Genomic DNA, 13,620 nt, shown 5'->3' on the forward strand with positions numbered 1-13,620 from the left:
CTAGACTATATGAAGGTCTCGGTAGTGTGTAGCCTACTGATTGATGAATTCAAGCTGAGATCTATTCGTTTTACAGAATAAGAATGACAGATATTAACATATTTCACTGATCTCTCATCAGTGATGCCTAATTACGAGTTTGCGTTTCCATCCTCACTACTCAGTTCATTAGCCCCGTGGAATGAGAAAAGAGGTGATTAAACAGATAGATGGATTGCGAGGATGACTCGCTGTTAATGAATTAGACATTCCTGATGGAAATATTCCTTTGATTCTATCTGAGGGAAATATATTTAAGATATAAGGCCCGAGGAGGTGTGGTTTATGGCCAATATACCACGGCTAAGGGCTGTTCTTAGGCACAGTGCAACGTGGAGTGCCTGGATACAGCCCTTAGCTGTGGTTTATTGGCCATATATCACAAACCCCTGAGGTGCCTTATTGCTATTATAAACTGGTTACCAATGTAATTAGAGCAGTAAAAATAAATGTTTTGTCATAATCGTGGTATACGGTCTACAGCTTCAGCCAATCAGCATTCAGGGCTCGAACCACCCAGTTTATAATAGCACACACAGCCTGGTTTGTCTAGTGGTGTTCCCTTTGACAAACACAATAGTAGGCCGATGCACACTATGTTCTATATAGTCAGTGTAGCTGGCCCAAACAAATCCACATCCTCAGCTTGAGTTTCCTTCCGTCATCTTACAAGGACCACTGAGCTCCGGCATTACTTTCAGTGTCTGCCTTCTGTATTGACATGCCATTGGCGATTGGGTTTATATTCAGATGCTTAAACTCAAGGGGGAATTATAATGTAAAAGCGTCAACCACAGGCACTTCCATCTCAGTACCTGTCAGTGGAAGGCAGTGTCAGAACCAGTGACCCCATCATGGAGAGACCTTAATTGCTTTTGAAGAGTGCTACACTGCTGCCCTAAAACTCCTGTTCACAGCTCAAACAAACAGGGGTCACGAGTTAGTCCCCTTACCCCAGATTTCAGACAAGCACAATCGACACAGTAGAAGAAGAAGCAGTTTGGGGTCAATAAAGTCGTCATTGTACACACGCACATATATTTATTTATACAAATATAATATGTATAACAATTGCATATCACCTGGTGTTGTCTTTTTTTTCTGTACAATCAGGAAGTACAGTACGTCCAATCAGGAAGTACAGTACGTCAAATCAGGAAGTACAGTACGTAGAATCAGGAAGTACAGTAGATTGAATCAGGAAGTACAATACGTCGAATCAGGAAGTACAGTACGTCCAGTCAGGAAGTACAGTACGTCCAGCCTAAAAAAAATGCAAGTCGTCAATAAGAAAGAGAATAAGTAAATGTACAAAAGGGATCTGTCAGAGGCAAGATGAACCGCTCAAAAGTTGAGGGACAAAACACGTTCACAGCCCAATCTGGTTGGACTATCAGGATGGCACATTGCACACAGTGTGGATGTTAAATGATCTTGCACTACTTCAATACCCACCCACAAAGGAACTAGGCCTATATAGAACATACACACATACTAGAGTTTGCTACTAGGAAAACCATCCAATGTAATGTTTGTCTGACAGTACTACAGATACAAGACTCCTTTTCAGTATCAGTGTCGATCATCAACTGGTTTTCTAATAGCTTTCAATGAATCCACATTGCAACTTGTTATACCTAAATATGGTTACTTGTCATGAGAATACTACGTCAGACTATAGGTAGAGGGTTGAAGGAGAGAGTTTAAAACAGAGGTCCCTCGTTGATAAGACAACTAGAACATTCCACAGTCCCTTACTCACAATGTAAAGGTGACGACGCAGATCCAGGAGAATGAGTCCATTAACCATACTATTCCGGTACGAATTATACACTGGGCTATAGGTCTTATACAATTCAATCTATTAAATAATCATCTGAATGTTAACAAACACACACATGCCTTAATGAAATTACTTTATGCAAAACTCAGATTATAAACAATAAAATAGATTGATTTAAAAAATAAATACAATTGTACCATATGATTAACCCTCCAGGTCATTAATATATATATATAAATGTGTTTGACATTCCTCATATAAATGATATGCCAAATGTTCAAATTATATACGTAGATTTTATTTTATATGATTACTCTATATACTCTCTGTATATATTCATTTGATGGGAGTAGATGACTAACAATCATTAAATGGCTGACTTGAGAGCTGAAAGTCAAGTTATGAAATTGCACGATAATTGTACTCGCCTATTCAATTGTATGAATACAATTATCTCTGTGTATTCATCCCCCTTTACATACCCCTCTTTTAACAGCCATTTGATTTTAATGGCAGAAGCTGCCTTATGACACACAGTGCATAAGATACAGTTGACCATTGTTAAGTTTTGTATCTTTATCACATACTGTATATCTCTAATCATTACTTTCATGTGAAATGTAAAACCAACGAAAGTCTGTTATTGCTAAATCCACAAGTTTCCATACAAAATATTTTCTCGCTGCAATATATAAGGTAAAAAAGAGTTCACATTTATCCAAAGCAGGACAAGTTTGACACAAAAAAAGCAATGTTCATTCACACACAGACACAAGCTCCCATAGAAGAAACAATAGAAATATCACTGTACAAAGCTATAGCAAAACCAAAGTCAGGAAACAAGTGAAATGAATTCAAAACAGATAACAAAAAGAAATAAACTATCACAAATGACAAGAAGGAACATTGAGGAGGGTCACAACTTTCAACTGTTAGAGGAAAACTTCAAATAAACACAAACAAAATAACAGTCAAAAGGATGGGTTTCAGTGCTAGCCTCCAGTGTCTCAAATCACAAGCACCATTGTTTACATTTCAGAACACAAATCTTTCAGTTTTGCTTCCTTCTGTTGGTAGTACATTGAAGGGGGAGAGAGAGTCTTCACTGCTTAACAGTATCATATTCTCCTCTACCAGGTGGTTCCTTCAGGATCCTCCGCTCAGAGATGGACTCAGAACCTTCCTTTCAGTGTCCTTCACTTCTTCTTTTGGAACAGCCTGTGAGGGATAGATGTAAGAAAAGCTGAGAGCAATGCTTGAAACCATTTGACAAGTCAGTACTTTGACAGGTCAGTAAAGTGGGATGCTAATGTCATTTTCTGGTAGAATTAGTTACAAAAAAGTGAAGTGTACTCTGCTGCGAACTGCGAAAAGCCCATTGAACTGTGAAAAGCCAATTAAAAATGGTTGTGAATGAACCTTTTACTGCAGTGGGCTAAATCAGGGTCACACAGAGTGTTTCTTGGTAGTCTTAAACAAATCTACTTTGAAACAAAAGTGTACACATCACACAGATGGTTATGGACTTAAATAAAAGAAGACACCTGTACCATGTCAGATATAGAGTTGAAATGTATTCAATGTTGAGTTTGCATCCCAATATTACACTTTATATACACATCACAGAAGACTGAAATAAAACAAAACCGTCTGACATAAAAACAGGATTTTCGGTCGGGTTTTAGAAATAATGTTTATTAATTATGAAATTATGAAAAATATTAATAACATTCCACCTATGAGGCCACTAGGTCATTTGACAGCAGGAAATGGCTACATGTCTGTGGCTTTCCCACTACTACTGAGAACAGAGATATAGCAGAGCCTATTGTGTCCTCGGCCTTGGTCAGCCTGGCCAGGTATGCGAGAGGAGACAGAACGGCAGGGCAGCGTGTCAGAGAGGAAGGCTACATGACGTACAGATTCCATGCAGTCCCATGGTGCTTGCCACCTAGCAGCCTGTTCGCCGCGCATGTCGCTTGCTTGGCCACCGGCCTCTTGGCCACTGTGGCAAAGCCCTGTAGTCAGCATGCCAGGGTTGATACAACATGATCCCTGCTCAGTCCCCACTCCATGCCTCTACTGCACAGGTCTACAAGCTCTCACATACCTCCCTGAGCTAAACGAGGGCTACATGAGGAGGGTTACTATCAAACGATCCGTGCCACTGAGGATCCCTTAGCCTGCGGGTGGTGTTAAGTCTTTTGTGATGTGCCTCGTGGAGGTATGTCAAGGGTACACTTTAAAGAATGCTCAGCTGAGTTAGCCACAGCAACGTGTTATAGCTTCATCTGAGGCCCAGACAGGCTTAATATTACTACTATCTATTTTCAGAGTTGTCGTTATTTTTGCTTTATCACCTCCAGCAATCTAAGCAATGACGGGGTATATTTGTATATATGATGCAGTTAAGTAAAGTTTGCTATGTGGTATGTGTTATAAAACATGTAGCATCCCATGAGCGTGAGCTGTTATTTGCTCAGCCATATCTAAAATAATTCACAAGCCACGCGGCTGAATTACTGACACAACATAGACGGTTATGACTATACAGGGGATTGCAACTGCTTAGTTAACAAACACCCTGAAATAGATTAAGTGCTCATTCCAGGAACTTAATGTGTGCAGCAAGCATATGTTTAATGAAAAAATGAAAAGCTTGATGTAATCCTCTGTAACTTTTACCCAAAGGACAAGGCCTGGTATCATTCTGTAGCAGGAGCCTTTCTGACAGGAGCCTCTCTGGTACTCTCTCTGGGTATAAAGAGCCCAATGGGTTTTAAAGAACCACTGAACACGCCGATTGGCACTTCTGTTTTTTCTGTTGCTCATTAGAAAAACAAGACTTCAGTCTTGGAGGTTTGTTTCCGGACCGATTCCACGCTTGGTTAATGATGTTTGTCCCCCATGAGACACTGTAGACGCAGAAGCCTACTTCATGTTGTAGTTGCGCAGTTTTACATCTGACTAAGGTGTTTGTTGCAGTATTTCTCAAATAAAAAAAATGCGTAACATGTTGTCTTATGTAAACAAAGTCAGGCTGCTGGGCAGGTCTGTCTCACTGTATGCTATTGAATAGAGAGCAATCACTGCAGCTGTTCACCCCATGTTAATGGGCAAATGTACTTCATCTAATCAATACCCATCCTTCATTTACCCGTTGTGACACACAAATGTTCCAAACACTTTGTAGTCAATTTGGACACTAGAATAACTGTTTCTGACTCATATCGATGCCACATAGGCAGTTTTCAAAGGCATTCGTTGCGTTTTAAATGTTCTTGCTGTTTCAAATGTGCAATGTGTATCTCCAGACAATGCCAGTCTCCGTCAGTACACCCTATTCCCCAAAAACTTTTGAAGTGCTAAAGAGTCCCATGTGGCTCAGTTGGTAGAACATGGTGCTTGCAATGCCATGGTTGTGGGTTTGATTCTCAAGGGGGACAAGTGAGAAAATGTATGCTCTGAATAAGTGTGTCTGCTAAATGACTGCAATGAAAAATCCCTGTCAGATCCTTAAAACAGTATGAATTTAAATTAAATCATAGTTTGGTGAATATATAGCCAGTTTAGAGGACTGGTATTCTTACTGTACCTGCTGTTATCTTCATCTGTGTGGTCCAACTCCTTCTCCTTGGTGGCCCCCTAGCCTGGTCCCAGATCTGTTTGTGCTGTCTTGCCAACACCTACAGTCATTTTTGGTGTGACAATGCCCATAGGAGTTGGCAAGACAATACAAATAGATCTGGCACCAGGCTACGGTCCCCCACCCTTAAAGCAATGAAAAGCCTCACCTACGACATATGGTTCTGCTGGGTAGAGAGGTTCTGCTGCTGCTGAGCCTGCATGAGGAGCTGTTGCTGCTGGCGGCGGCGGGCCGTGCGGAGCTTCTCGAAGCGTGCCTCCATCTCCTCCAGGACCTTGGGCGTGTAGCGTACCACCAGCTTCACACTGTCCTTGGCTGCCTTCAGAAGCTCCACCGCCTTCTCGTGGTGCTCCCCCTCTACGCTCTGGGGAGATACAATGAAAGAGAATGAGAGAGAAGAGACTCAGAACATTTAAGAAATATGGTGGCAATGTTTTAGTGTTGTAGTGATATGGTCTCTGAAGTCTGCCTCAGTTTCTTAATTGGCATGGACAGAGAAATAAATAAACTTTGCCAAGACTTTTATGTAAGCAACAATGACACAGTTACACAGCAGCAGCTTCAGTTTCTAAATGGTTACAACCAATTAGGTTTGAATGGAAGTCAAGTGTATTTCTACTTAGTTCAACTTATTTCAACAAGCATTGCATATTTGGTATAATTAGTAATTCCTCCTCAAGCCCAGAGTAATATACCAAGTACCAAGCAACATTTCCGACACACCTACTCATTCAAGGGTTTTTCTTTATTTTTACTATTTAAAAAATAAAATAAAGACATCAAAACTATGAAATAACACATATGGAATCAAAAAAGTGTTAAATAAATGAAAGATATGTTATATTTGAGATTCTTCAAAGTAGCCACCCTTTGCCTTGATGACAGCTTTGGCATTCTCTCAACCAGCTTCATGAAGTAGTCACTTGGAATGCATTTCAATTTTGTATTTAAAAAAATAATTATTTAACCAGGTCGGCCAGTTAAGAACAAGTTCTCATTTACAACTGTGACCTGGCCAAGATAAAGCAAAGCAGTGCGACAAAAACAACAACACAGAGTTACACATAAACAAACGTACAGTCAATAACACAAAATAAAATCTATGTACAGTGTGTGCCAATGTAGAAGTGTAGGGAGGAAGGCAATAAATAGGCAAAAATAATTACAATTTAGCATTAATACTGGAGTGATAGATGTGCAGATGATGATGTGCAAGTAGAGATACTGGGGTGCAAAAGAGCAAGAGGATAAGTAATAATATGGGGATCAGGTAGTCAGGTGTGCTATTTACAGATTGGCTGTGTACAGGTACAGTGATCGGAAAGCTGCTCTGACAGCTGATGCTTAAAGTTAGAGAGGGAGATATAAGACTCCAGCTTCAGAGATTTTTGCAATTCGTTCCAGTCATTGGCAGCAGAGAACTGGAAGGAAAGGCAGCCAAAAGAAGTGTTGGCTTTGGGGATGACCAGTGCAATATACCTGCTGGAGCGCGTGCTACGGGTGGGTGTTGCTATGGTGACCAGTGAGCTGAGATAAGGCGGGGCTTACCTAGAAAATACTTATAGATGACCTGAAGCGAGTGGATTTGGCGATGGATATGTAGTGAGGGCCAGCCAACGAGAGCATACAGGTCGCAGTGGTGGGTAATACAGTTGAAGTCGGAAGTTTACATACACCTTAGCCAAATACATTTAAACTCTGTTTTTCACAATTCCTGACATTTAATCCTAGTAAAAGTTCCCTGTCATAGGTCAGTTAGGATCACCACTTTATTTAAGAACGTGAAATGTCAGAATAATAGTAGAGAGAATTATTTATTTCAGATTTTATTTCTTTCATCACATTCCCAGTGGGTCAGAAGTTTCCATACACTCAATTAGTATTTGGTAGCATTGCCTTTAAATTGTTTAACTTGGGTCAAACATTTCAGGTAGCCTTCCACAAGCTTCCCACAATAATTTGGGTGAATTGTGGCCCAGTCCTCCTGACAGAGCTGGTGTAACTGAGGCAGGTTTGTAGGCCTCCTTGCTCGCACACACTTTTTCTGTTCTGCTCACAAATTTTCTATGGGATTGAGGTTAGGGCTTTGTGATGGTCACTCCAATACCTTGACTTTGTTGTCCTTAGGCCATTTTGCCACAATTTTGGAAGTATGCTTGGGGTCATTGTCCATTTGGAAGACCCATTTGCGACCAAGCTTCAACTTCCTGACTGTTTAGATTTTGCTTCAATATATCCACATAAGTTTCCTCTCTCATGATGCCATCTATTTTGTGAAGTGCACCAGTCCCTCCTGCAGCAAAGCACCCCCACAACATGATACTGCCACCCCCGTGCTTCACGGTTGGGATGGTGTTCTTCGGCTTGCAAGCCTCCCCCTTTTTCCTCTAAACATAATGATGGTTATTATGACCAAACAGTTCTATTTTTGTTTCATCAGACCAGAGGACATTCCTCCGAAAAATACGATCTTTGTCCCCATGGGCAGTTGCAAACCGTAGTCTGGCTTTTTTATGGTGGTTTTGGAGCAGTGGCTTCTTCCTTGCTAAGCGGCCTTTCAGGTTATGTTGACTTGTTTTACTGTGGATATAGATACTTTTGTACCTGTTTCCTCCAGCATCTTTACAAGGTCCTTTGCTGTTGTTCTGGGATTGATTTGCACTTTTCGCACCAAAGTACGTTCATCTCTAGGAGACAGAACGCGTCTATTTCCTGAGCAGTATGACGGCTGCGTGGTCCCATGGTGTTTATACTTGCGTACTATTATTTGTACAGATGAACGTGGTACCTTTAGGCGTTTGGAAATTGCTCCCAAGGTTGAACCTTGGGCAAGTTGCTGGTGGGGGGGGGGAGTAGCCAGGTGGAAAGCATGACCAGCTGTGGAAAAATGCTTATTGACGTTATCGATTATCATAGATTTATCAGTGGTGACAGTGTTTTCTATCCTCAGTGCAGTGGGCAGCTGGGAGGAGGTGCTCTTATTCTCCATGGACTTTAAAGTGTCCCCAAACTTTTGTGAATTAGTGCTACAGGAATTAAATTAACAGGTGTTCCTTGTTAAAAGTTAATTTGTGTAATTTCTTTCCTTCTTAATGCGTTTTAGCCAATCAGTTGTGTTGTGACAAGGTAGTGGTGTTATACAGAAGATAGCACTATTTGGTAAAAGACCAAGTCCATATTATGGCAAAAACAGCTCAAATAAGCAGAGAGAAATGGCAGTCCACCCTTTGAGACATGAGGGTCAGTCAATCCGAAAAATGTAAAAAACCATTAAGCGCTACAATGAAACTGGATCTCATGAGGACCGCCACAGGAAAGGAAGACCCAGAGTTACCTCTGCTGCAGAGGATAAATTCATTAGAGTTAACTGCACCTCAGATTGCAGCCCAAATAAATTCTTCACAGAGTTCAAGTAACAGACGCATCTCAACATCAACTGTTCAGAGGAGACTGCGTGAATCAGGCCTTCATGGTCGAATTGCTGCAAAGAAACTATTACTTAAGGACACCAATAAGAAGAAACTTGCTTGGGCCAAGAAACATAAGCAATACACATTAGACTGGTGGAAATCTGTCCTTTGGTCTGATGAGTTCAAATTTGAGATTTTTGGATCCAACCGCTATGTCTTTGTGAGACGCAGAGTAGGGGAAGGGATGATCTCTGCATGTGTGGTTGCCACCGTGAAGCATGGAGGAGGAGGTGTGATGGTGTGAGGGTGCTTTGCTGGTGACACTGCAAGTGATTTATTTAGAATTCAAAGCACACTTAACCAGCATGGCTACAAAAGCATTCTGCAGTGATACGCCATCCAATCTGGTTTGTGCTTATTGGGACTATCATTTGTTTTTCAACTGGACAATGACCCAACACACCTCCAGATTGTGTAAGGGCTATTTGACCAAGAAAGAAAGTGATGGTGTACTACATCAGATGACCTGGCCTCCACAATCACCCGACCTCAACCCAATTGAGATGGTTTGGGATTGACTGCAGAGTGAAGGAAAAGCAGTCAACGAGGGCTCAGCATATGTTGGAACTCCTTTAAGACTATTGAAAAAGCATTCCAGCTGAAGCTGGTTGAGAGAATGCCAAGCGTGTGCAAAGCTGTCATCAAGGCAAAGGGTGACTACTTTGAAGAATCTAAAATATAAAAGATATTCTGATTTGTTTAACACTTTTTTGGTTACTACATGATTTCATATGTTATTTCATAGTTTTGATGTCTTCACAATTATTCTGCAATGTAGAAAATAGTAAAAATAAAGAAAAACCCTTGAATGAGTAGGTGTGTTCAAACTTTTGACTGGTACTGTATATTTTCACATTACAATTCTGGATGTCACAGAAATCAAATTAATCCTTCATGAAGCTTGTTTTTTAAAGCACACGTTTGATTAGTGTTTGTCTGAAGAAGGCACTTTTTAAGTCCAAACACATCCTGACTTTACCATGTAAATTGGTTTTCATTTGATGGTGTAAATGGAGAGTTACGGAATAGGATTCGGCAAGGAGTGACTTTGAAAGGCCAAACTGCTAAGCCGTGTGAAGTTTGGAACACTTTGCTCATGGTGACATTTGCTTCTTCTAAAAAACTGTCGCTTTGATACAGTGTTTGTTGTTGCCCATTGCTTTAGTCATTTAGTCGTAGATAGCTCTCCTATATCTTGGACGGTGGCTCACTATAAGCCTCTTTTTATTTAGGCTTCAGAAAACCAATCACTCTGCTTGTGTCACGTCCTGACCATAGAAAGCTTTTATTTTCTATGGTAGAGTAGGTCAGGGCGTGACACGGGGTTTTGTCTAGTTTATTTATTTCTATGTTGGTTCCAGTTTCTTTTTTCTATGTTGGGGGTTTTGTCTAGTTTATGTATTTCTATGTTGGTTCTAGTTTATTTTTTCTATGTTGGAGTTTTGTCTAGTTTATGTATTTCTATGTTGGTTCTAGTTTATTTTTTCTATGTTGGGTTTTTTGTATGATTCCCAATTAGAGGCAGCTGGTTATTGTTGTCTCTAATTGGGGATCATATTTAAGTTGTTGTTTTTCCCACTAGGTTTTGTGGGTGATTTTGAGTTAGTGTATGTTGCACCTCTTCGTCACGGTTTGTTGTTTTTTGTTTATTAGTTTATTGTATGTATTGCATAGTTTCACAGATAAATAAAGATGTGGAACGATACACATGCTGCGCTTTGGTCCGCTCCTTCATACAACAAATGTGACAGAATCTCCCACCACCAACGGACCAAGCAGCGTGGTCAGGAGGACTGGACCTGGGAGGAAATCCTGGATGGAGGAGGACTCTGGACAAGGCCCGGGGAGTATCGCCGTCCAAAGGAGGAGATTGAAGCAGTGAGAGCAGAACGGCGATATTACGAGGCGTTATACCATCAAGGCAAGCATAAGAGGCAGCCCAAATATTTTTTTGGGGGGCACACGGGGAGATTGGCTAAGTCAGGGTTCAGACCTGAGCCAACTCCCCGTGCTTACCGTGGGGGGCATGTGACCAGTCGGGCACCGTGTTATGCTGTGATGCGCACTATATCTCCAGTGCGCATTCATAGCCCGGTGCGCTCTGTGCCTGCGCCCCGCATTTTCTGTGCCAGAGTGGGCATTCAGCCAGTACGGATTGTGCCGGCTCCGCACTCCTGGTCTCCAGTACGCCTCCTCGGTCCAGGATATCCTATGCCAGCTCTACGCACTGTGTCGCCAGTACGCCTTCACAGCCCAGTTCGTCCTGTGCCAGCGCCCCGCACTTGCCGGGCTAAACTGAGCATCCAGCCAGGACGGGTTGTGCCAGCCCTACGCTCCAGACCTCCAGCGCGCGTCCACAGCCCAGTATATCCTGTGCCAGCTCCGCGCACCCGATCTCCAGTGCGTCTTCCCAGGCCGATGAGACCTGTTCCGGCTCCACGTAGGAAGCCTCCAGTAATCAATGGTCTGAAGCTTCCAGTGATGATCCATGGCCCGGAGCCTCCAGTGATGATCCATGGCAAGAAGCCTCCAGCGACGTCCCCCAGTCCGGAGCCTCCAGCGACGTCCCCCAGTCCAGAACCTCCAGCGACGATGGCGGATTCCAAGGATGAGAGGGTTTGTCGTCCTGCACCAGAGCTGCCTCCTATGCTGGCGGATAAGCAGGATGAGATTCTTCTTCGTCCCGCACCAGAACCGCCTCCGATACAGGAGGATCCGCGGGATGAGGAGGTTCTTCGTCCTGCACCAGAGCCGCATCCTATGCTGGCGGATCCACAGGAGGAGAGGGTTCTTCGTCCTGCACCAGAGCCGCCACCAACCAACTAGACACCCACCCTAACCCTCCCTTTTTTTTCTTCAGGTTTTGCTTTCGGAGTCCGCACCTTTGGGGGGGGTTCTAGTTTCTAGTTCTAGTTTCTTTTTTTCTATTGTTGGGGGTTTTGTCCAGTTTATGTATTTCTATGTTGGTTCTAGTTTCTTTTTTCTATGTTGGGTTTTTTGTACGATTCCCAATTAGAGGCAGCTGGTTATCGTTGTCTCTAATTGGGGATCATATTTAAGTTGTTGTTTTTCCCACTAGGTTTTGTGGGAGATTATTTTGAGTTAGTGTATGTTGCACCTCTTCGTCACGGTTTGTTTTTTGTTTATTGTTTATTGTATGTATTGCATAGTTTCACAGATAAATAAAGATGTGGAACGATACACACGCTGCGCTTTTGTCCGCTCCTTCATACAACAAACGTGACAGCTTGACCCTATCAATATTGTGAAAGTTTGACTCAAGGTTTAGACAGAATGCTTCCCTGCTCGGATGTGGTTTGTCAGAAGAAATTTCAAGCAAGACGAGAAAATGAATACCTTGAAATATTAACAGCACACAACTGTGATTGGGATTCGTAAAATAGAAGACGCAAATTCACCGACTATCATAAATAGGGTACAGAGTTTTTCCTGGTCGGTTCACGTGGTCAGGAAAATCAGACCATGTAACCAGACCTAGCAGTAATCATAAATAAGCAATACATACCACACCATTGACAGACAGGAGCTGGTCCCCTCGCTTCAGGCCCCCGTGCCTCTCAGCCAAGCCCCCTGGGATGATGCGGGAGATATAGATGGGAGAGTTCTGCTCCTTGCCGCCCATCACGTTGAAGCCCAGCCCCTCCTCCGTCTTGGGCAGCTCTACCACTCGGGGGTGGGAGTGACCCTCGCTGGCCGCAAAGGCTGCAACTGTGGCCTGCAGAGAGAGACAGGCGAGAGGATAACGATCAGGCCATTATTGGTGTGTTCAGCACTAACTCCAAGCCCCATACCACCCTATTTTGTCTACGACACAAATAGATTAGATAATAACGATACTAAGTGCATGAACTGGGATTGCATTTCCCAACAGCCAAATAAACTTTCCCATACCCAAGAGTAATGTAGAAGCAAAGTGTACAGACTTAAATTCACTCTGTGGGTGGGACCTTCTGACTTCTCTCTCTAAATGGGGCTTAGAGACGTCCAGTAGGGCTGAGAATAACAAAGTGAGAACCAAGGTGGTGATGTATTGTATAGCCATGTGAGATGTTTTCTGGCTCTGTAAGAACATGAATTAGCACATATCTGTCGCAGCTGGAGAAGAAGAAGCGAGATAACTTCCACCCCCACTAACTAAATCTCTGTGAGCCTGCTTCATTAAATTCCACTCGCTTGGGATGGCTTTCAAGTTCTAGAGGAATCTTCTTCTCGCCTTGTCGTCTGAAACTAAGTGTGCAGGAGATTGTTAGCCCAGCCTGGAAAAAGAACAGCAGATGTACATCGCCACAGGTGCCTGTCTGTCAAGTCTGTCTCATTATTATTAAGCAATACTTTCTCAGGAAACTGCAGGGGAAAAAGGCCTCTGTTTCAAAGCTTGGTGTATGTGGATCCAAAGTTTCCCCTAGCAGGTGAAAGCCCTGAGATCCTCCACTTCTTCGTCCCCCGCTTTCCATCTCTCTCTCCATCTCTCTCTCCCACTGTGAGGTAAAGAAGCACTGTGTTCAGTATGCCACCATCCCCTCTCTGGCTAACGGCAAATCGACCTTCACAAGTTTATCTCCCTTCCTGGGAGGAAGAAACTAGATGGCGTATGGCTGCCTTCTCCAAATGCAAAAAGTGTCTGGGGCGAACCAAACAAAAATTACAGCTTACTGGGAAAT

The 13,620-nt window shown here is 42.7% G+C and overlaps 1 protein-coding gene across 2 annotated transcripts in view; it reads right to left on the reverse strand.

The window, feature by feature from the left end:
- Positions 1 to 1,051: 1,051 nt before the first annotated feature.
- LOC115198985 (protein lin-7 homolog A) overlaps positions 1,052 to 13,620 on the reverse strand; it is a 30,297-nt gene continuing 17,728 nt past the window's right edge. The window contains exons 4-6 of one of the 2 annotated variants that reach the window (XM_029761455.1): positions 12,465 to 12,674; positions 5,621 to 5,832; positions 1,052 to 3,040 (exon numbers count right to left, since the gene is read on the reverse strand). In XM_029761455.1, the coding sequence (XP_029617315.1) occupies positions 3,019 to 3,040; positions 5,621 to 5,832; positions 12,465 to 12,674 (444 nt within the window). In that variant the 3' untranslated portion in view covers positions 1,052 to 3,018. Of the gene's footprint in view, positions 3,041 to 5,616; positions 5,833 to 12,464; positions 12,675 to 13,620 lie in introns of both variants that reach the window. The other variant, XM_029761457.1, reaches the window with a different exon arrangement.

This window comes from Salmo trutta, chromosome 8, assembly GCF_901001165.1.
Source record: "Salmo trutta chromosome 8, fSalTru1.1, whole genome shotgun sequence".
NCBI lineage: Eukaryota > Metazoa > Chordata > Actinopteri > Salmoniformes > Salmonidae > Salmo > Salmo trutta.